The sequence below is a fragment of the Tenrec ecaudatus genome, chromosome 4, assembly GCF_050624435.1.
Source record: "Tenrec ecaudatus isolate mTenEca1 chromosome 4, mTenEca1.hap1, whole genome shotgun sequence".
Lineage (NCBI taxonomy): Eukaryota > Metazoa > Chordata > Mammalia > Afrosoricida > Tenrecidae > Tenrec > Tenrec ecaudatus.
This window is the reverse complement of record NC_134533.1, coordinates 203,912,952-203,935,858: the sequence shown is the minus strand read 5'-3', so window position 1 is coordinate 203,935,858 and position 22,907 is coordinate 203,912,952. Positions and strand designations below refer to the sequence as shown.

At 55.2% G+C, this 22,907-nt stretch overlaps 1 protein-coding gene across 3 annotated transcripts in view; it reads left to right on the top strand.

The window, feature by feature from the left end:
* The window catches only part of DCAF1 (DDB1 and CUL4 associated factor 1), a 75,698-nt gene extending 52,885 nt beyond the window's left edge, over positions 1–22,813 (top strand). Inside the window, exons 13-24 of one of the 3 annotated variants that reach the window (XM_075547438.1) lie at positions 1,868–1,992; positions 2,696–3,962; positions 4,414–4,612; positions 5,290–5,372; positions 5,874–5,958; positions 9,639–9,872; positions 10,330–10,423; positions 10,764–10,868; positions 11,075–11,148; positions 11,499–11,600; positions 19,009–19,255; positions 21,907–22,813. In XM_075547438.1, coding sequence (XP_075403553.1) covers positions 1,868–1,992; positions 2,696–3,962; positions 4,414–4,612; positions 5,290–5,372; positions 5,874–5,958; positions 9,639–9,872; positions 10,330–10,423; positions 10,764–10,868; positions 11,075–11,148; positions 11,499–11,600; positions 19,009–19,255; positions 21,907–21,965 — 2,674 coding nt within the window. In that variant the 3' untranslated portion in view covers positions 21,966–22,813. Of the gene's footprint in view, positions 1–1,867; positions 1,993–2,695; positions 3,963–4,413; positions 4,613–5,289; positions 5,373–5,873; positions 5,959–9,638; positions 9,873–10,329; positions 10,424–10,763; positions 10,869–11,074; positions 11,149–11,498; positions 11,601–19,008; positions 19,256–21,842 lie in introns of all 3 variants that reach the window. The other 2 variants (XM_075547437.1, XM_075547439.1) reach the window with 2 other exon arrangements.
* The last annotated feature ends 94 nt before the right edge of the window (positions 22,814–22,907 follow it).

The following is a 22,907-nucleotide window of genomic DNA, read 5'->3' as shown; positions in this document are numbered from 1 at the left end:
AAGCACCTGCCCTTGACCGTTGCTTCATACCCACTCCCTGCCGTAGACAAGAGGAGCTTGTTTGGAGTGAATGTAGCTTGTAAGGGTCAGTCTCGGGATGGTAAATCTAGCGGGGGTTTGAGTTTGGGGCAGATGATCACCCTTTTCTAGTTCTTGGTTAAATCTCAAGACACTTTATCAAATGAAAAGTTGTTGACAACTCCAATGAACTTTTGCTTTTGTGTTCTACCTATTGATACTTACATTAGAATGTAAAACTGAGACAAGATTTAAAATATCTGATTCCTTTAAAATAATGTAAGCCCATTGCATGTTAGAATTTTTTTTAAGTTAGCAAATTTCCAAAACAAAAAATAGATGATTTGAGAAAATTTTAAAAACGTCTGGCTTAAGATGTCGCGTCTGCTTTTGTGTTGGGTCTGTGTGTCTTCCTTCCCCCCACATAGTAACTCCTCGGCCACACGTGAGAGTGTTGGACAGAGTGGGTGGCCGTATTTGCTTGGAGAACTTTGCTTTTAAAGATGACGAAAGCACAGAGGATCCCTAGGAGGCAGGTGTAAATACGTTTTTGACTGGTACTTTCAGATGACAAACGACCAGCATTATTTGGAGCATGTCCTTTGAAGAAGCTCATTTTTTTAAATGAGGTTCAATGTTAGTCACAGACATTGAAAGAAAAGGAAGCCATGCTGCTGATTTGCCCAGTGTGTTCATACTCTTCAGTCCCGTGGTGGTTCTTGTTACGGGAGACGGCAAAACGCAGCTAGGGGCACGGAGTCACGCAGGAAACTGCGCTGTCCCCAGTGTAGCCAGGCTGGGCGTCTTGCTGTGTCGTCCTCCTGGGTCCCTGCCCTGCCCCACTCCTCACTCAGTGGGGGCGCGTGTCCCCACGCTCGCGCGCCGCACACATCTGCAGGTGTGCACTGCGGAGGCACTGTGCTATCCTGTGTGTTCTGAGCACATTGATTACCCTGCATGCAGCTTTTGTAACTTTTTTACCCTGTGATTTGGAGGCGAAGATACAAGCGTGTGGTATTCATTTAAACGGCTTAAATCTGTTATATGGTGTAGTTTGTAGGTGGTTGGTTGTTGGTCTCTTCCTATTCAAGAAATGATAGCTGAGACCTCCTTCTTGAGTCTCTTGGGAGGATTTGACTGCTGGGTGCTGGGGTACCTGCATTTTCTTTTTATTGGCTATTGCCAAATTGTTTGTAAAATGATGGGCGCTATTTCTTCTCCCACCAGCAGTACGTGAGGATTTTCATTTTCCTACCTTCTTGCCCAGACACGGTATTGTCAGAGTTTTAGTTTCATGTCTTAGGCCTGGATTTTGTGAATGTATGTCGAACCTTTCTTCTTGTCCCTTAAGCAGTCCTGTTGAACGTAGCCAGCCTGGAACACACTTGTCCCCACTGGCTGTGTAGGTCTCCAACCTTTTGTTATTTTAAATGGTGTGGTGATGTACATCGTAATTCATAAACACTTGTTTGTAGGACTGATTCCCAGGGTGAAAGTCCTGGGGGAAAGGTTATGAATGTTTTAAGAATCTTGATTTTGTTCCCAGATTACTTCCTCAAATGGGTATTCTAATTTCTGTTCTGACCAAAAGTTTGAGAACAATTATCTCTACAAAACCTCATTACCCTCTTAACAACTTTCATCTTAATTGGATTAGGTGGAAGATTGAGTCCTGTGTTTGGAATCAGGGTCTTGGGGACGTAGCGATCCTGTCTTGCCGTCACAGTGAGGGACAGGCAGGGGACTGAGAGAAGCAACAGCACAACAGCTGTCGTTCATCCCACGACCTTCCCCCCCCCCCCCCCCCCCCCCCGCCTCTGCTTTGACCGCTCTTCTTCGTCCCCACCAGGAACGACACTGTGCGCTTTGCCTTGGACGTGCTGGCCATCCTCACGGTGGTTCCAAAGATCCAGCTGCAGTTGTCAGAGTCCGTGGACGTGCTGGATGAGGCGGGCTCCACTGTCTCCACTGTGGGTGGGTGTCTTTTCTGCTGGGCTTGGGCTCGACATCCTTTCCACTTCCACAGGCACGTCTACTTAGCTGACCTGGCTTTGCCGTATTGGACCAGAGAGGAGCAGAGTGGGAGGGTTACCTGTGTCTGCCCGGTAGATGGTGATGTGTCTAGTTTTATAGAAGGAAGCCGTGCACCCACGTGTGACAGAGTGCCTCACGCTCTGCAGAGCTACACGTTGATATTAAAAAATGGGGTGGGCAGACAGAAGCTTAATGCACACCTGTAACCTGAGCAGTCTTTGGCGAGAGGCTCAGGTTGGGCAGAAGCGACGATGTGCTTACAGAGTAGAGCCCTGGCCAGTGAAGGCTGCGGCTGGAGGGGCATTTTAGCACAGAGCAGAGAAGGTTCTGGGGTTGGGAACACTGCCCTGGCGCCTTGGTGACTTCCCCTGCCTCCCTTGTACTGACACCACTCCCCGTTGAACAGCTGCACAGGAGGTGGGGTGCTAGAAAGGTGCGGTGGAGTGGGACTGATCCCGTTTTATGGCAAGAGAACTTTCTTTTTGTTTGTTTCTTTTCAAAAGAACTTTCTCGAAAAGGTAGTAGTTTCTGTGTAAATGGAACAAAATGAATAAAACTCCGTATCTCCACTTTGGGGCCCGTGGCAAGTAGTAGGCCATTCATTGGATGAGGAATAACTCCCATTTCTCCCCACCTCCTCCAGGTATCAGCATCATTTTGGGAGTGGCTGAGGGTGAGTTCTTTATCCATGATGCCGAAATTCAGAAGTCAGCACTTCAGATTATCATCAATTGTGTGTGTGGCCCGGACAACCGGATTTCCAGCATCGGCAAATTTATCTCTGGAACCCCTCGACGAAAGCTGCCTCAGACCCCCAAAAGCAGCGAGCACACGCTGGCCAAGATGTGGAACGTGGTGCAGTCCAACAACGGCATCAAGGTGCTCCTGTCCCTACTGTCCATCAAGATGCCCATCACAGACGCGGACCAGATCCGGGCCCTGGCCTGCAAGGCACTGGTGGGCCTGTCTCGCAGCAGCACTGTCCGGCAGATCATCAGCAAACTGCCGCTTTTCAGCAGCTGCCAGATCCAGCAGCTGATGAAGGAGCCCGTGCTTCAGGACAAGCGCAGCGAGCACGTCAAGTTCTGCAAGTACGCCGCCGAGCTCATCGAGCGGGTGTCCGGGAAGCCACTGCTCATCGGCACCGACGTGTCCCTGGCACGGCTGCAGAAAGCGGATGTCGTCGCTCAGTCCAGGATCTCTTTCCCTGAGAAGGAGCTCCTTCTGTTGATCCGAAACCATCTCATTTCTAAAGGGCTCGGGGAGACAGCCACTGTGCTGACAAAAGAGGCGGACCTGCCCATGACGGCTGCCTCCCATTCCTCTGCCTTCACCCCAGTGGCTGCTGCTGCTGCTTCTCCTGTCTCTCTTCCCCGAACCCCCCGCATTGCCAACGGCATTGCTCCCCGACTGAGCGGCCATGCTGCCGTGGCTCCCGCCGCCCCTGCTGCCCCTGCCGCCCACCCTCAGCCACGGCCCCCCCAGACTGCCCTCGCTCTGCCAGGCCCGTCTTACACAGGCAGCTCCCCGCTGATGGGCAGGATCAGCTTTATCCGCGAGAGGCCATCACCCTGCAACGGCAGGAAAATCAGAGTGTTGAGGCAGAAGTCGGACCACGGCGCCTACAGCCAAAGCCCCGCCATAAAAAAGCAGTTGGACAGACACCTTCCTTCCCCACCTACGCTGGACAGCATCATCACAGAGTACCTTAGGGAGCAGCACGCCCGCTGCAAAAACCCAGTTGCCACCTGCCCACCCTTCTCTCTCTTTACTCCTCACCAGTGCCCGGAGCCCAAACAGAGGCGGCAAGCGCCAATAAACTTTACCTCAAGGCTAAACCGCAGGGCAGCATTCCCAAAGTATGGAGGGGTGGATGGCGGGTGCTTTGATAGGCACCTTATTTTTAGCAGGTAAGGAGATGCCACCACAACTCCCTGGGAGTAGAAATGATTTTTATATTTAAATCCATGCTCGGGTAGTTTCTGATTGATCTGCAAAGCTGTACTGGCCTGCCCTCCTGTGCTTGTTTCCTCCCATGATTATATGAGCGGTGTGTCCCCGTTTCTCAGCCCGGGGCTCCTAGTGTGGGTGCTGACTGGTTCTGCGCCGTTGTACCGTTTTCTAGAAACCCGTGCAACAGAGGCTCCCAGGCCCAGTTGCCTCCTGTTTGGATTCTTTACAAATGGTGTCTCAGGCCATGGGATCCATCCTAGGTTTTAAGCATGGGAATCCCATGGCGGCCTTTTGCCCTCATTGACAGTGAGAAGGGACCCCTGTGAGGTGCTGAGCACAAAAGCTCCGTCTCCCCCATCCTAGCGGAGCCCCTGCACAACCTTGCTCTCTCTCTCTCCTGTGGCTAAGGTTCCGTCCCATCTCAGTGTTCCGGGAAGCCAATGAGGACGAGAGCGGCTTCACGTGCTGTGCCTTCTCAGCCCGGGAGCGCTTCCTGATGCTCGGCACCTGCACGGGACAGCTGAAGCTCTACAATGTGTTCAGTGGGCAGGAGGAGGCCAGCTACAACTGTCACAGCTCGGCCGTCACACACCTGGAGCCTTCCAGGGTGAGCTCAGACGCACCCTTGCACCAAGGGGAGTGGCGCTGACAGATGGGCGGGTGCCCCTGAAAGTGATAACCGTCCGGTCCTGTAAGCTTGCCAGCACCCGGACATGGACACACGCACGGACACACGCACACACACACACACACTTTTGGTATCATAGAGATCTCCCAAGTTCTGTGATGTTTACGGAAGGAAGCAGGGGGTGAGGATGGGGTTTTCAAAGTTGGGAATTTTCCAGAAACTCCTTGAAGCTCTCTTGTGCACGATTCCAGTGGGCTGTAGCTGATGGCACTGCTTTCTGCCTGTCATTGCCACCACTGTCATTTCTAGTAAGAGCTGGGGGTGAAGAGGGACCATCCTTTTGTGGTGGTGTTTGGAAAGACGCCCCACGCAACTGACACGCTGGTGTGGCCGATTGAGGCGTGGGCTGACGGTGACGAGTGGAGGAGCCCTCTCTGACCTCGTAATTCCCACCCACAGGAGGGCTGTTGTGTGAGTCGCTGCCCACCGCAGAGGGCTCACTCGCTCTCACATGCCTGTGTTCTAGGCACAGCGCGCTCGTTTCCAGGTTCCTACTGCGTGTGTTCTGTGTGTGTGTGAAATGCTGATGGGATCGGCTTGGGCCTGTGTGCGAGCACCCAGCCGGTCACCCACCTTAGCCCACCTCCTCCTTGCAGGATGGGTCCTTGCTGCTGACGTCTGCTACTTGGAGCCAGCCCCTGTCTGCGCTCTGGGGGATGAAGTCCGTGTTCGACATGAAGTAGGTGTCTGCTCCCCGGGTAGGCGCGTATTGTGCTCGCCCTGTCCTGGAACTTGAAACCCTCTGGGAAGGGAGGAAGGCCACGCGTCATTGCTGATTTCTCCTTTATTTCAGGAACACCCTCGGTAGAACTTTTTTCCCCTTAATCTCTAAACTTTCTAACCGAGTGGGATAAAGGGGCTTCCAGAAGTTTGTGGGGATTTCCCGTGATCTCTTCATTCTAGTTCTGTGCACGTTTTCGGAAGCCCCTCGGAGATGGGGCCGTGTGCAGGCATCCTTCTCTGCTGGGCCATACTGTGAGGGCAGCTGTGCCCAGTAGCCATTGCTGTCAGTTCTCATGGGTCTGCTTGGACAAACAGGGAGGGAATCTCCATTTTAATCTTGTATCCTATCCGTGAGCTGCCAGACTTCGGGTGAACATGGTTGGCCAGAAGCCGTGTCAGTTGGTGAAACGTGCTCTGTAGGGCACAACTGAGTGCTGCTTGTGTTGCTTGTCCGCAGGCATTCCTTCACGGAAGATCACTATGTGGAGTTCAGTAAGCACTCTCAGGACCGGGTCATAGGCACAAAAGGGGACATTGCCCACGTAAGTACGTCAGAGACTCTGCTTTCACGTAGCTGCTGCCTCTGTGCAGGGGGAGACCTGGGCTGAGAGCAGTTTGAGTTTAGAGAGGGACCAGGGTCGTTCTCAGTTGTGTGGGAAGGGTGTCAGAGGGTTGAGCTAAACTTAATCTGGCAAATGGAGGATGACGGGAGAGCAGCAGATGTTTGAGCGCGTAAGAGGATTTATGTGGCAGAGAGTCCCTCCCTGCATGGAGCTAAGCAGGAGGGTTGGGGAGGCTGTTGGCATGTCTGGCGGTGGTGGTGACTGTTGTCTGGGTTCTCAAGGGGACTCAGTCTCCACCAGTGGGCTAATGTGGAAGCGGAACCTGAAGGCAGTGGGTGGTGTCTCGCAGATCTCTGTGGGTGGATGGAGGGAAAAGCTGCTGTCTGGGATCGGGGAGGGAGCAAGAGCGGAGAGGACTGTGTTAGGTGGCATCTTGCTGGCTGTGAATGGGGCCTTTTCTTTGGTGTGAGAGGGAGCAAAGATATATAACTAGATGTGAAGCTCTCCCTGCGTGACTGACTGACTGACTGACAGAGGCAAGAGCGGGCTGTTCACATAGGAGGGTGCTGTGCCTGTCCATACGAGGGTGGTGATGGGACTCCCCAGCTCCAGGTGGGCATGTGGAGGTGATGAGATGCAACGGGGTTGGTCCCTGAAGTTTTGGAGTCCTGAGGTTGAGACGCTGTTGGGTGTGCAGGCCGGGCATGGCAGGTAAGGATACAGGCTGGAGGTTCAGGAGCGTGATCTAGCCTGGGAGAGAGGCACATGGGAGTTTTCCCCGTGTTGACCCAGGTGCGCCTGGTTTGTTGGCAGGCTGCTGGAGAAAGCACGATGTGGAGGCAGGGCCTGGCGGGCAGTGAGGTTGAGGAGTTGTGAATAAGGAAGAGGGCGGGAAGACAGGCAGGCCTCCACAGGGAAAGGGAAGGCCTGGCTTGTAAGTCAGGTGGAGAAGTCCGAGGACGATGGATGAGTGCGGGTTCACCATGGGGCGTCAACATGACGCTGTCCGGAGTTAGTCTGGGAGCTGGAGCGAGAAGTGGAGACAGTGTCCACCACTCTTTTGAAGTCTCTGCTGAAAAACGGATGAAACAGGGCAGTGGGTCAGTGAAGGGAGGACCCCGAGCCTCTTACGTGACAGTAGTCAAACTGCAGGACAGGACGGTGAGTGCGCCTGCCCTGCATCGAGAGTCCATTGAGCATGAGTGTTCTGCCATCTCAATCTTCTCTGTGTGAAGGCGTGTGTTTTCTGAGTCATCTGAAAGTTGCTGGCATCATGTCACTCCTGTACAGTCACACTGCTGTTGCCAGATGTGAGGCTGTGCATGGTCATTCTCACTACCGTTGTTCTCATGGTTCCTGAGGTGTGTGCTGACACGCGTTTTCTGTGTGTGAGAGAGTGTGAGTTTGAGTGGACCAGGACCTGCCGTGATCCACGCACTACTTTAGGCGTTAGGTCTCCCTCCCTCCGTGGTCGTGACACTGATGTGAACTGACCAGGCTAGTTGTCTGATCGCGTGATCTGGATGTTTGTTTCTTTACTTGTTCCTTTGTCAAAGGAAGGCTTTTTTTGGTTAAGATTGGAAGTGATGCAGCCTGTCGAAGCTGATGGGAAAGATCTGCTCTCTGCAAGGCTGTACAGTGTAGACTTGAGAAACGCTTATTTCGGGGCAGCCAAACTCTGGGTATTGGGGAATTTTAAAGAGAAAAGGATTCTACCCCATCCCACCTCCACCCTCCGTAACCCTTAAGAAGACTATACGGAACATGTGGGACACTTCTCGGTTTTCATCTTAAAAACATTTCCTGTTGCTGAAAGGGACAGGGCTGTCTGGTCCTTATTATCCCAGCTCACTGCTCTTTTATTAAAAATTGCTTTATTAGGGGCTCATACAACTCTTACCACAATCCATACCATACATGCATTCATTTGTGTAAAGCACATTTGTACATTCATTGCCCTCATCATCCTCAAAACATCTGCTCTCCACCCAAGCCCCTGGCATCAGCTTCTCATTTCCCCCTCCCTCTTGAACCCTTGATAATTTGCAAATTATTATTACGTCATATTTTGCATATCTGACGTCTCCCTTCACCCACTTTTCTGTTGTCCGTCTCCCAGGGAGGAGGCTATATGTAGATCCTTATAATTGGTTTCCACTTTCCAACCCAGCCTCCCTCCACCCTCCCAGTATTGCCACTCACACCACTGGTCCTGAAGGGATCATCCACCCTGGATTCCCCGTGTTTCCAGTTCCTATCTGTAGCAGTGTCCATCCTCTGGTCTAGCCAGACTTGTAAGGTAGAATTGGGGTCATGAAAGGAACTAGAGGAACTACAGGAAAGTTGTATGTTCGATCATTGCTACATCGCACCATGACTGGCTCGTCTCCTCCCCGAGACCCTTCTGTAAGGGGATGTCCAGTGGCCTACAAATGGGCTTTGGGTCTCTACTCCGCACTCCCCCACTCATTCACAATGGAATGATTTTTTTGTTCTGATGATGCCTTATACCTGATCTCTTCGGCACCTCATGATCGCACAGGCTGGTGTGCTTCTCTGTGGGCTTTGTTGCTTCTGAGGTAGATGGCTGCTTGTTTGCCTTCAAGCCTTTTAAGACCCCAGACGTGCTCTCTTTTGATAGCTGGGCACCATCAGCTTTCTTCACCACATTTGCTTATGCACCCACCCACTTTGATTTCAGCGATTGTGTCGGGAAGGTGAGCATCATAGAATGCCCGTTTAATAGAACAAAGTATTCTTTCATTGAGGGAGTACTTGAGTGGTGGCCCAATGTCCATCTGCTACCTTAATACTAAACCTATAAATATATGCACATAGATCTTTCCTCTATTTCCTTTGACTTTCCTCTTGTCCCACTATCATGCTCAGTCTTCATTTGGGTTCCAGTAATTCCTCTTGGTTATATTACCCTTGATCACGCCCTACCAGGCCTCCTACACCCTCCTCACCACTGATTTGGATCACTTGTTGTTCCCTTGTCCCTGAGTTTGTTAACACCATTACCTTTCCCCCCACCTCCCCCTCTCCCATGTCCCTCCCGGAACTGTCGGTCCTGCTGTTTTCCCCTCTAGATTGTTCATCCAGCCTGTCTTATTTAGACAAGACCTGCGGAGATAATAACATGCACAAAAACAAGACAGAGCAAAACTAAGCAACAACATCAAAACAACAACAGACCAATGACACAAAAACAAAACAAGACAGAAGAAACAAAAGCTTGTAGTTAGTCAAGGACTATTTTTTGGCCTTTAGGAGTGTTTTCCAGTCTAGTCTGTTAGGACACCATGCCCTGGCCCCAAAGTTCACCTTCAGCATTCCCTGGGGACCTCACCACTGTTCCCTTGATGTTCTGTTACACCCCCTTAGTGTTTTGCCTCGGTGAGGTGGGATCAGATCGGGTGCATTTCCACACTGTGTCTCCAGTGTTGTCCCCTGTAGGGCTGTGGGCCCACACTTTTCTTGTGGGAAAAGGGGTCTCAAACCTCGAATGGGAACCAAAGGTTTGGATGGGTGTGGGCTTTCTGGTTATTGAAAGTGCCAGGCTTTGGTAATTTGGGGGGAACTTGACACAGCTTCTCATTGCGTTTGTCACCGATGCATTGGTCTGATTTTTCTCTCCCACCCCTTCTTCTCTAAAGATTTATGATATTCAGACTGGCAACAAGCTGTTGACTCTGTTTAACCCAGATCTTGCCAACAACTACAAGAGGAACTGCGCCACCTTTAACCCCACAGATGATCTGGTCTTAAATGACGGCGTCCTCTGGGATGTCCGCTCGGCACAGGCCATCCACAAGTTTGACAAGTTCAACATGAACATCAGTGGCGTCTTCCACCCCAACGGCCTGGAGGTCATTGTCAACACCGAGATCGTATCCTCGTGCTTAGGCCGGGCGCCCACACTTGCCTTGTCTTCCCACCAGTATAGGAATATCGGAGACTCACCCGTGGTCTGTAGCCCTGAGGGGGTGGGGTGTGTGTGTGCCGGGGTCATATGGATGCCCGGCTCTCTACCCATTCCCCAGGCAGTGAATTGAGTTTCTATTTAGAAAGCTTTTCCTTGGGCTGCTTCCCAGAGGAAAGGAGACGTGTGGCTGACAGGGACCTGAGGGTACAGGAGGGTCTTTTCGGAGCCAGTATTCAATAGATCAGTGCACACAGGCGCTCCTTTGACCTTGATCTCAGCAGCGTTTCCAACTTTACACGGAAGGCCTTTGCTACCCAGCATCAGTGCCCACTAGGGAAAGTTGATGTTTCTGTATCCCTCCACCCCCTCTAGTGAGTGGAGTTTTGTGTGAAATGCTGTTTCCTTGACCAACACCCTCCTAGTGGGACCTCCGAACCTTCCACCTTTTGCACACAGTGCCTGCTCTGGATCAGTGCCGGGTGGTGTTCAACCACACAGGGACAGTGATGTATGGAGGTAAGACCTGTGTGTGCACCTTTCCTCCGGGCTCTCTTCCCCTCACTCCATCCTTTTGGGAAATGCCTCTCCCTTGTGACTTGCAAAGAAAGATAAAACGGTTGGACGGAGGGACGGTGATGAGACGGACGGTAACCTTGAGCTGGGCTGCTCGTTGGGGGCCAGGCAGGGGTGATGATTGGGTTTGCCGTGATCACAGGGGCAGGAGGGTCCTCGGAGGAGCCCGCCAGAGCAGAGTGAATGTATGACGAGACACCACTCATACTTTCTGCGCCTGCGAACGAGGTGTTCTGCTTCTGATAGCGTGCTGTCTCTTTCTGCCCCTCTCCCCGACAACTAGCTATGTTGCAAGCAGACGATGAGGATGACTTCATGGAGGAGCGGATGAAGAGCCCCTTTGGGTCCTCCTTCCGGACATTTAATGCAACGGACTACAAGCCCATAGGTGAGCGTCAGCGCAGCCTCCGGTCTGAGTCAGGATCCACCCGATGGCAGGGCGGCCCCCTCGCCAGGCCCTGGGAGGCCGGCGTTGTTCTTTCAGAGCAAAGAAGTGCTGGCCGTAGCTGTGAGGATTCACCTAGAGGGGAAGAAGGAGGTTTCAAGGTGACAGCTGTGGTCCAGTTCTGAGTTTGCCACTGTTCTGCTTTCCAGCCACCATCGATGTGAAGCGGAACATCTTTGACCTGTGCACAGACACCAAAGACTGCTACCTGGCCGTCATTGAGGTACAGGGTGCCGCAGAGCCCTCCCTTTTCACACGGCGCCGGCGCCACTGTGTTGGGGATAGGTGTGCTCTGAACTTGGGCTGTGCTGCTACGGTGGGTCCCATGGCAGTAGCCTGCCCGCTCGCGTAAGTGGTGGGTGGGGTGTCGGAGACCCTCAGCGCAGAGCAGTCAGGACTGCACTCGCTGCCAGCCCTGCTGTGAGGGGTCAGCAGGACCATGTCCTAAGCAGAGCACGGCTCAAGCCTTCTCTGTGTCCCAGGCACCACGTTCTCAGAGCTAGGCAGGCTTCGTGGTGAGGTACACGAATGGCCTCTGAAAGCTTACTGCCCCGTGTGACTGCTCTGTTTCAGAACCAAGGCAGCATGGACACTCTGAACATGGACACGGTATGCCGGCTGTACGAGGTGGGCAGGCAGCGGCTGGCAGAGGACGAGGACGAAGAGGAGGACCAGGTCAGTAGTCCTGGAGATTCCGTCAGTCTCAACTTCAGAAGGCCCATTGTCACGGAGACTCAGAGCCATGATCCTACAGAACCTCACCCGGGACCTCGTGGGTGAATCTGCAGGCGCCAAGGCTCCGCTGTCCTTGCAGGGATTGCCGTGAGTCTCCTCAGTGCCAGGGGCTGACTGTTGTGGTCTCAGGGTAGCAGCTCTGTAGGGCAACAAGCACATGCCTGTAGAATGGGCCCCACCTGTATCAAGCTCCACTTTACCGTTTCCCGCTCTGTAACACAGCGTGTCTTCAGGGTAACGGCACAGACTTGAAGAGGGGGTAGGTTTGTAAGTAGACGTTGATGAGCTCTAGGTAGGTGGTGTCGTCGTGGTCCGCACAGCCTTAGCCCTTTCCTCGCGGCCGCTGCGCCCCTGTGCTGCGTGGCGTGGGGGGGTGGGGGGGGTGTTGTAGCACACAGTGCATTTTCTGGTGGTTCAGGGAACTGCAAGTCCGAGTTGGGGTGCCAGCGCTCGGGGAAGGCGGGGCTTCCTCTGTTGTCTCCCCGGTGCTCCCCACTAGGCCTGGCACTTCCTTTCCCCTTCTGCTCTCGCGTGCTTGTCCAGGCTCCTCTGAGAGGGACCGGAGTTACCGCCTGCCGGGACTCATCCTGCCTCTGTGCCACAGCCCAGAGCTCAAAGGGCTAACATGGGCAACGCATAGTTTGGGGAGGGGGCCGCACAGTTCCATCCAGAACCCTTTCCACGGGAGATCATGACTGTGTCCAGCCCCTGCAGGGCCCCTGCCTGTGAGGGCGTGAAGGCTCTCTGGGTGTGATTTTCGGAGAGCAGGCCCCGGGCCACGCTCACCCGGCTTTGCTAAGTGACAGGAAGTTGGAAATGAATTTGATTTTCTCTTGTTTCAGATAATGAAGCAGGGAAAACGTCTTTCTCCCTGGATCTCGGTGTTAACTGTCTCTTCCCTTAAGGTGTAGAGGTGCTCTGGATGGACCTGGGTGTCCGTGCACGCCCTCATCCCCTCTCGCCTTGGTCAGTCAGAGAGCTTTCTGTCACCCCCTGCCAAACTGCCTGGACTGACGCCTGAAAGAATTCTTTAAAAACACCCCTAGAAGGCGGTGGTTATGCGAGTCTGGCAGCGAAACGTGCTCCTTGAGACTCGAGGGTGGCACGCTGCCAGCTGTGGGGAGGGCATGGCCTGCAGTTCTTTTCTAATGGAATCCTTCCTGGGTACTGGGTCACCCGGGACCCAGAGGATAAAGCAGGCCCGGCTCTAGCTCCCGAGTGTGCCCTTCCTTTGTCCCCGCTCTTTCTGGTGCTGCGTCCCTACGGGCTCGGCGTGCGCAGCGGGGACTCGCTCTCAGCTCTGGAGCCTTGCTGCTGAGAGAGCCTGGCTCTGCATGCCTGTCGCCACTGCTGGCCTGGCTGTGTGCTGACGCAGGAGCACCGTGTGGGCTGTTCCCTGTCTCCTCCTCCCAACCCCCACCCCCACCCCCAAAGGAAGGGCGTGGGCACTGGACCTGGTTGAGTGCCATGGGAATGTTCTGGGGTCAAGAACTTTATTGAAAATGATGCTCTCAGTACCTTGTAAGAACAGTCAGGCCCCAGACTCGGAGGCGACGTCACCCAGTGCCCTGTGGACTTCCGGCACTGCTTCTCAGCCGCGTGGGCCTGAGGGGGTGAGAGAGCGGCAGGGTTTAAAGCGCTGCGAGTTAGGAGACAGGCAAGGGGAGGGGTCTATAGATGGCTTTCAGATGGATTCTTGGTGTCCCTGCTTCACCTGCGGCAGGGATTTTTCAGGGGAGCGCGAGTGCTCTTGTCCTTGGACAGGCTGCGAGTCTCTCTTTGGAGTGGAACTCAAGTCGTTGGACCCTCCCTGCTCCACGTGGTGGACGTGGTGTGTCTCCCAGTGAGCAGTGTTTCCTTCTTGCTTCCTTATGGCTCCTTAGAGCCCCCCTACTTTTAAATGCAGGCACTCAGGTGCACTGTTGGGGATCCAGACGTCGTTCCTCCTTGGGGAGGTGGAGAAGGTGCAGTTGTCCAGCGTTTTTGTCTGCACCCTGGTGGGGGGACAGACCACCCCTTGTCTGTGCACTCACTTCTGCCTGAGGCCTGGCTCCTGCCCAGCCGCCACTCTGAAGCGACGGCATTGTTGTGTGGATCCGCCCGCCCTGCACTCCCACTCGCCGCAGTGCTGCGGCTGTGGCCACGTCCCCCGGGCCAAGGCAGGGGCAGCTGGGGCTGCGGACCTTGGGTTTGCCTCACTCCTGCTGCGTCTGTCCATGGAGAGGTGTGGCTGTGGAAGGAAGGGGCCGTGCGGGGAAGCCACTCCAGGGCTCCTTTCACCGGCCTGGGCTCCAAGGAGGGGGGTTTAGTCTCCTGTGGCTCTGCGTAACTCTCTTGGCCGGGGAGGGGGGACGGGGACTTCTGACGTGGTTAGGACTGATAACCCAAACCCAGAGGGGGGTGGGTCAGACCATAGCAGAGCACACGGCCCTCTGCGCTTCGCTGTGCTAGGTGTGTGTTCAGGGGGTGACTCCATGGCCCAGCCTCCCTGCTGAAAGCCAGTCGCCCTGGATCCTTTGGTGCCTTTCTTGTTGGGGGGATCCCCAGAGAACTGCTAGATGGTCCAGACTGGCGTTTGCAGTTGTCATGGGAACAGCATCTCTTGGAATGCAGTGTCCTCTCCTCCTGATTATGTTGGTCTCCATGCTCTCCTAGACTCTGGCCGCGCTGATTGATAGTCCCACTGTCTCTGCCAACCCGACTTTGTTTTTAACCTTATTTTCCTCACCTGATTGAAAACCAGATACTTTTCATTTTCATATGAGCCATTTGTTATTCAAAATACTCTCCTCATCTAGTTACCTGCTCTCAGGTCTTTGTGGGTGTTCCAGGCATGTCCTACCTGGCGAGGGATGCAGGCACCTGCGACCGACACCTTAGAATTTGCTTTTTCGCTTCAGCAAGATCAACTCGGAAGCCATTTGATCAGAGAGCTCCATGCTCCACCATGGTGTCTGCATAAGTGACGGCCCTCGCTGACAGGGGAGTGGTCCCCGAGAGTAGCTGGCCTTCATCCAGCTGTGTAAATGGCCTTGGAGATGGCAGGCTGGCAGGAGCAGTGCCACTGTCCTGATGGGTGATGGTATGCCCCGTGTGTGGGGCAGCCTCAGGACCTGGTCTTGAGCTGCAAGTCTGCCTGCCGTCCCGTCACACCTGTTCATTGTCATTTTGGCAGGGGGGTGTGTGTGCGTGTGTGTGTGTGTGTGCGCGCGCGCGCCTCATGAGGTGTGTGGTTTAAAAGTACTCCCACAACTTTCATGATGGCTTCTGGCTGCTGGGGAAATGGAAAGGCCAAAGAGCAAAACCTGATCATTTCCCCCGAGATTTTTGAGACGCCGGTGCATTTCAGGTATTGACAGTTAACCTTGCATTTTGAAAGCCTCAGCGAGAGTCCTGCCCTCTCTTCTCCACTGCACGTTGGGATTGGGACACGCCGTGCTGACCTTCCTGTGCGCGCTCTCCTGGCTGCACGGCAGGCGCTTTGCTGATTACACACCTGCGCGGCTGCTCAGAGCGGAGGCTGCTCGTTCCCGAGACCCTTTTATTCCCTGTGAACATAACTTGAGTGTGAGCTGGTCTGTCCGTGAGAGAGGACAAGGCAGGGATCCTGCTGGTGGGGGTTGGGAATTGGCATAGCAGAGCATACGCACAGATTGGGGTACCGCCTCCAGGTGCGCATCCAGGCGCCTCTCTCTGAGTTGGCTCCTGTTTGCAGTTGTTCACAGCCTCACCAACCTATGACTGGTGGTGGTCACTGGCTCCTGTATCGTTCCTTCCTGTCGGCCAGCCTCGGAAGAGCTCTCAGCATAGAGATTGAACAAGTAAGGGGAGAGGGGCGGCCCTCTCTCACGCCTTTGCCTGGTTGTAAGCTGTCCTTCTTAAGGACGTGTAGCTTACACCAGGAATGAGACTGAGACCAGAAGCAGGCACGTAAACTTCGCAGCAGGTGACATGCTGACGTGTCAGGGAGTGGGCTCAGGTTCCAGTCAGACTGTTTTGGTGACGCCCACCTAGTTTCTCAGAGGTGTGGTTTCCTAAGAGATTGCTTTTATGAGAGAAATACCGAGTAAAAGCGGTTCAGAACCAGAAGCTACTTTGGCGATCATCTTGGCAGAGTTCTTGCTGAGAAGGGTGCACTGCGTGGTGCCTGAGGGGCCTTTCCAAGCACCTGTGTGACGTGGGATGTCAAGACCTGTTTCTGTCACCTTGGGTCCTGGGGGTGGGGGGAGGTTGGGCCGGTGTGCTGTGAGAAAAGTGTCCCCATGTCAGTTCCGATGATTACTCGTGCACATGAGCCGTAGACATAGTCAACGAGGGTGGGGCTCGGTGAAGGTGGCCTTGGTCGGTGGCTGTGGCCTCTGCTTCTGTTGCGAGTCTGTGTGTTGTGGGCCAAGCAGGGAGCCCTGGTGAACCTGGGCTCGGAGAGAGCAGCGGGGCCCCCGACTTGGGGACCCAACAGTAGATTGGTGTGAAGCCATGGAGGTGGGAGGGAGGGTGAGAGATGGGCGTGTGTGCGGATGGTCGAGGCTCAGGAGCCTTGGTTCAGTTTTGGTACGGCAGGCTTCTTGTGATGGTCACCCCTTTTGTGCCTGAAGAGCTGCAGCCCCTGCCCCAGCACGGAACCCAGGGCTGGTGTTTCAGAAGGGGTCACCAGCCCTTTCTTCTGGCAACTATCCCTGCTGGGTGTGAGGGATGAGCCTTGCAGGCTGGTAGTAGGTGACTCTGCTGTCTGCACCACCCAGAGACCAAGCTTGCCCATACTGAGAGCCCAGGGCTGAGCATGGAAGTCAGGAGGAAAAGATGGGGGGCCACTATGGTAAGAGGGCCTGCGGACAGTCCCGGGGCAGGGGCATTAGTGTTGGTTGCAGAGCGCAGCCAGAGCAGCCTGGAGCCCCACGGCTGCCCCCAGGACACGGTGCTTCCTGGTTCACCTTGAGCAGGGAGGGCTGCCAGAAATGACACTCACCCTTGCTGGTGCCTTTATTCGTGGCAGGAACGGTCCAGCAAACTCATGTACACGTCTGCACCCCACCCCTACCTTCCAACAGCCAGCCTGTCGACAGGGTGGAGCTGCCCTTGAGAGCGCCGGGACGGACTCTCCGCCCTGCTCCCGGGGCCGCCGGAGCTCGCACTGTGTGTAGGCAGCACACGCCCTGGACTGCTGTGCATTGTGGGCCGAGAGCGAGCGGGAACAGGGCTTAGGTTCCCCTTCTCAACATCCACAGGTGGAGCGCGTTGGAAGTTTGTGTGGATCAGTGGTTCTCAACCTTCCTCATGCCATGACCCTTTAATAATTCATGTTGTGGTGACCCCCCCCCAACCATAAAACTATTTTCATTGCTACTTTATGACGGTAATTTTGCTACTGCTGTGAATTGGGCGACCCCTGTGGAAGGGTCGTTGGACCCCCGGGTTGAGAGCCGCTGCACTAGACAAATGTAGAGCCCTGACCAAGCTGCTCGTGTGATGGCCTCACGCTGCCGCCGTCTGTGGGCGCAGTGCTTGCTGCGCTCAGTCACGTGGCCCCCTGGGAGTGCGGCGCGGCCATGCTCCCTGTGGGCGAGGCTCGCGGTGAGCTGGGTGAGGGAAGCTTCCTGGGAGGTGGAATCTCACCAGAGTCTACTCCGAATTCCTCCAGTTCTCTTTCCAACCCTGAGAGCAGGGGTCTTTGCGAACTCAATGTAGAAAACAAAGTCGTATTCCTACATCCAGAAAGCCCTTGATGTACTGGTGGAGTTGAACCAGGGCTTTAACAGATGCCACCCACTAAGTCTGTGTTCACCTTTTCTGGCTGCTCATTCACAGAAGTTTCACCCCTGCCCTTTGAAGGACGGGTGGGGTGGGGTGGAAGAGGGCTCTTGTCACGAGCGTGCACCAGAACTGGAGCGTCTGCTCTGAATCCTGTTGTCTGCTGGGTGGGTCCTGTGCACCTCTGCGTCACCACCACTGCCAGATTGAGGACGGGGTTATGTCTGTATCCAGGTGTGGTACAGTCCTGCCGACCAGTCCCCTCCCCATCCAGACCAGTGTCCCTCAGGTCTTCTAGGAGGAGGATGGGGACCCCAGTTCAGGGCTTAGACCTGGTTGAACCTGTTTCCCAGAATTGCTCTTGATTTGTACGTTCTCGGTTCTCCTGGGCCAGCTAAGCTTTGGTGACGATTTTCTAAAGGAAAAACCCGGTTATAAGTGATTTTAATCTCCTACCGCCCTGAACTGTTGAACTTTAGAAGTTGGGGTAGCTCCAGCTAACTCCTCCCGGCGTGTTCCATAAGGGGCCCTGGGTATAATGCCCTTTAAGGGGCCTTCCTTTCTTGGTGGCACTTTGTGAGCGGGTTAGAGCTGGCTGAACAGTCCCTGCCCGCGAATCAGCACCAGCTCATGGAGCCGCTCGCTCTGGCAGAGGACTGCCCAGCCTGACCACTGCATGTGCCAGGGCGCCATGAGCGCTCATGGGGCATGGGGACACAGCAGAAGCTGTCCCTCAGGGAGCTGTCTTGGGGTGTCCTCGAGGCCCTGGGGCCCAGCTACAAGCCATCACTGCACGCACACACGCCCCACTGCCCTGCTTAACGGGGTTGGTTTCCCCATGTGGTTGTTGAGAAGTCTGTGCCACTGACAGGATCGCAGAGAAGGCCACCAAGTCCTGTTTTCACCGCAGCACCGCTGCCACCTGCTCATAGGCCAGAGAGTGGCTGTGAGACCCGCTGGAGCACCTATGGGCAGGGCCAGTTCACTGTCCCTCAGACCCGCTGTAGGGCCGGACTATAGTTAAAAAAAAACTATGAACAAATTCCTATGCACACTGCACATAGCTTATTTTGACGTAAAAAAACAAATGGGGCAAAAACACCCGGCGGGCTGGATCAATGTCCTCAGCGGGCCGCAGTGTGAGGACGCCTGCCCTAGATAGACCAGAGCACCTAGATCCACTAGACTCTAGGTCCCGGAGCAGTGGTTCTCAACCTTCCTGATGCCGTGATTCTTTAATAGAGTTCCTAACCCTACAGTTATTTTCGTTGCTACTTCATAACTAATTCTGCTACTGCTATGAATTGGGCAGCCCCTGTGTAAGGGGCCGTGACCCACAGGTTGAGAACCGCTGTCCTAGTGGCAAGGCCTCTATTGGTTGTGTGATTTGTTTCCTGCCTTTGGGATGGTCTCTTGAAGGGCGGAGGGCATGTTCAACACACGCTGGGGGGCGCTGAGGAAAACGCCTGTGGTGTGTGTGGCACTGGGTATCGTAGAGCTCAGTGTCCCGCCGTGGGTGAGGCCAGAGAGCCAGCCCCTGCTCCGTGCTGAGCCGTGGGCCTCGTGGGTCTGTCCTGATGGGCCCACACTTTGTCCCCAGGAGGAGGAGGAGCAGGAGGAGGAGGACGATGACGAGGACGACGAGGACACAGACGATCTGGACGAGCTGGACACGGACCAGCTGCTGGAGGCGGAGCTGGAGGAGGACGACAACAATGAGAACGCAGGGGAGGACGGGGACAACGACTTGTCGCCCTCTGACGAGGAGCTGGCCAACCTGCTGGAGGAGGGCGAGGACGCCGAGGACGAGGACTCGGACGAGGAGGTGGAGCTGATTCTGGGCGACAGTGAGTACATGGCCCAAGGAGACAGAGCTCGCCCGGAGCCTGCCCGCACGCTCATGCACACACGCACACACGTACACACGTGCCGCGGTGTCTGCAGAGTCGGGTGGGTGTTTGCGTTGAGGTCTGTGGCAGCTGCTCAGCCTTCTGACGGGCGCCGGGCTTTACTGTCGGCTGCAGGCGTGAGGACAGGCGGGCTGGTGTGGCTGAAGCTTGCCAGGGCCTCCGAGCCCTTGGGATGGAGGGCCAGTGGGTGTGTCTCCGCCCGGGACAGCTGGCCTCCCTCACGGTAGTGACCTAACCCTTCCTGAGTTACACAGAGCTGGAACCCCCCGTGGAGGCCGGCCTCTCTGTCTGCTTGTGGCTGAGCCCTCTGTCAGGCCAGGGAACAAGTGTGTGTTCACGCCTTTTGTTTTGCTTACTCCCTGGGTCCCCTCTTCACCCCGAATCTGAGCGAAGATCTCCAGTTTGTCCAGTCCACTTTGCTTCAGGGCAGACTTGACCTGGGAGAAATGTGGGGAGAAAGTCGCAGTCCATCCGTTCCCCAGCAGACGTGCGCTGTTCTGGGCCTGGTGGCACTCAGGAATCTCTGTGGCGTGTGTCTTAGCCAGTTGTCCTGTAGTGACCCTGGCCAGCACCGGACCCCAGACTGTAGTCACTGACACAGGCTGTCTGGAGCCATGAACTACCCCACCACGTGCTATCCACGCTGCTGTAGGGCGTTGGCGCCTCATTGGCGCGTGCCCCAGGCTATCCATGACAGGGCTGTTCCACTCTCTTCAGGGAGACAGGTGAGGGACGCTCATTGCACTCACGGCCCTACGGTGCAGCCGGCACTGTGACTTTCCTAACTGTCCCAGCACCGCAGACACCCTGAAGCACGACTCCCGCCCCCCTCGCTCTGCCTCCTGCACCTGTGTGCTACCCTTGTGTTTGTGAAGTGTGTGCGCACGCTCAGGCACTTGGGTCTTGTTTAAGGGTCCCTTCTCCGGAGTCCAGCCCTAGGGGGCAGCTGGCGGGCCTCTCGACACAGCTCTGTGGTAAAGCAGGGGGCGGCATCCTTGGGGTAGGGACTGGCAACAGCACAGCTGTAGACAGTGGGACGTGGGGGGCTGATGTCGCCTGTTTCTGAATCTGAATATAAAGGCACCACATTCGGACTTGCCCTCTAGCATGGCTCCTGCCTTCCTTCCCTCACATATTGCATCGGGGGGTGTCTTTGTGCCTGGATGACAAGTTGGGGGCCTGGGCAGTGTGCTGGGTTCTGCTCTCCATAGGCCACACAGTGCCAGTGCTGCCCCTTGGTTTATAGCCCCCACTGCCACTGCATGCGGAGCTCAGGGCAGGAGCGTGTCACCCCCGTGGGGAGGAGGAGCCCCTGAAGGGCGGTTGGAAGCCTGAGAGGACAAAGCCACACCTGCGGCACGTCGCCATCTGGGGCCCAGACCCCCAGGGACCCAAGGACCCAGGTGCAGACCCCACGCTAGGCAGAGGTGTCTCTGTTCCAGGGAAATCCAAACCCTCCCTGTGGGAAGGTTCAGCCCCTGGTCCCTGAGGCTTGGGCTGGGCCCAGAACTAGGAGGGTGAACAAAGCCCAATGACGGAAGGAAGCCTGGCCCGGGGGAGGGGGAGGCATCGCCCTGCCCCAGCACAGGCTGTTGGCCCAAAGGGTCAGATAGGATGGCAGGTGGGGCACATGGAGTGGGACACACGAGGCACCTCTCCTGAGTCTTTGAAGAGAAAGCAGGGGAGGCTTGCATTGCTGACAGCCAGGCAAGCAGCCGTGCTGTGGCTGTGTGGTCTCAGGAGCACGGGTTGACTCCCAGGCTCCTCAGTGTGCTAGCGGGCCTTTACAGCAGCTTCCGCGGCTCTACCTTACCCCTTTTCTCTCCCTCCTTGAGGAAGGAGGTGTTGGGTGAGCGAAGACTTTGGAGCCCATACATCCTTGGAAGACTCGGGGCTGGTAGCTGCTCTCCTCAGGGTAGGAGCTCAGGGTTGGTCAGCCCACGTCCAGGCACACCAACCACTTCCTGTGCCGTTGGCAAGCAGAGTGCACACCCAGGGCCTTTCAGCCAACATCCAGGCAGGGTGCAGCTCGCGCTCTGCCTAGAGCTGGTGCGTCTGTCTTAATGCTGTCTGAGGCAGACGGACGGTCAGCCAGGCGGCTCTCGTGGCAGCGTGGTTCCGCGGCCACTCCCTGGCCTTCCCACCACCTGCTTCTGGGCAGCGCCTCCTGTGGGACTGCCACCAGCTGGCCGGGAACGTGTTCCTTGCGAGTCACACTCAGGAAGGACTCAGAGTCCATGAACCCCAGTGGACAGCACTGCTGCCTGGCGGGGAGCCGGGTGTCTTCCACAGGCCTGGCCTAGGACAGGATCAGCCTATCACCTTCCCTGACTCCCTGGGGTCAGGCAGGCCTGGCCCATTCCAGAGGCCAGGGGGCCGCGTGGTCGGCCCCCCTCAGCAGTCACTGGAGTAGGCATGTCTGTGGCACCAGGGCAGGGTTCCCAGGGGTGACCAGTGCCAACAATGAGCACATTCCCCAGAGCTGGCTCCACACAGCTAATTGGTGTTTTCTTCTTTCTGGAAGCTGGTGATTAACACAGCGGCTGTCGGCCTGGTGGGTAACCTGGTCTCTCCCTCCTCACTTTCAGCGGACAGCTCCGACAGCTCCGGCCTGGAAGATGACATCTTCTTATCTCTGAACGAGTGAGGGGGGCCGCCCTACCCAAGAGTGCTGGCAGCCGCTGCACCAGGTGGCTTCAGAGCACCTCCCTGCCCTCCTGACCCGGGTGGGCCGCCCGCCCGCTTGCCTGCCGGGCACCGCAGGCCGAGTGCAGGCGGCTATGGCTTTGTCCCATTTGAATTGGAGGGTCTTCCCCACGCGTCAGGCCACAAAGACCACAGGGTCCGGCCCTATTCTGCTTCACCACCCCCTGCCCCCCTCCCCCAAGGATGGACATATATTTCCTCAAGGGGAAAAAAAAACATGCCTCTGGGGCTCTTTCACAATATATTTTCTTTGTATAATGTTCTTTACTTAAAGAACAAGAAATAGTTTTTTATAAAACTTAAAAAAAAACAAAAACAGGCATTTATAACTGAGGGTGTGAACTCATATCCAGCAGGTCTCTGTCTGCGTCACTATCTGTGGGAGGAAACGGCCCCTAAAGAACTGCAGGGGCGTTTTTACACACGCAGTAAAATGAAGAGAAAATCGTGGTTTCTTAAATTGATGAGGATGAAGACTATTTTATTATAAATATAATATATGATTTTTAAGCCGGTATGGCTGCCTCCCTGCTGCCAGACCCATGTCCCGCTCCGGCAGAGGGGAGGCCCTGCCAGCTGCTGGGCGATGGCGTGGGCGCTGTGGAGATCGGGTCTGGGATGGGGACTGGGGATGTAAGTTCACTCCCTCTATTTTCTTTGTCGTTGTTTTTTTTCAAAAATCTTGTTTTCTTCCCTTTCTCCCCAACGTGGAAATTACAAATCAAAGGTCTTTTTCTTTAATGTAAAGTGTATTTATTTAAAAAAACAAAAAATAAACTACAAGTCTGTCTTTGTCTGTGGCCTTTCCCTGTTCTCTTTCACTGGAAGGGTACGGTCTCTTAAGACCGCAGTCAGGGCTGCCCTTGTCCCCCAACAGCAGGAG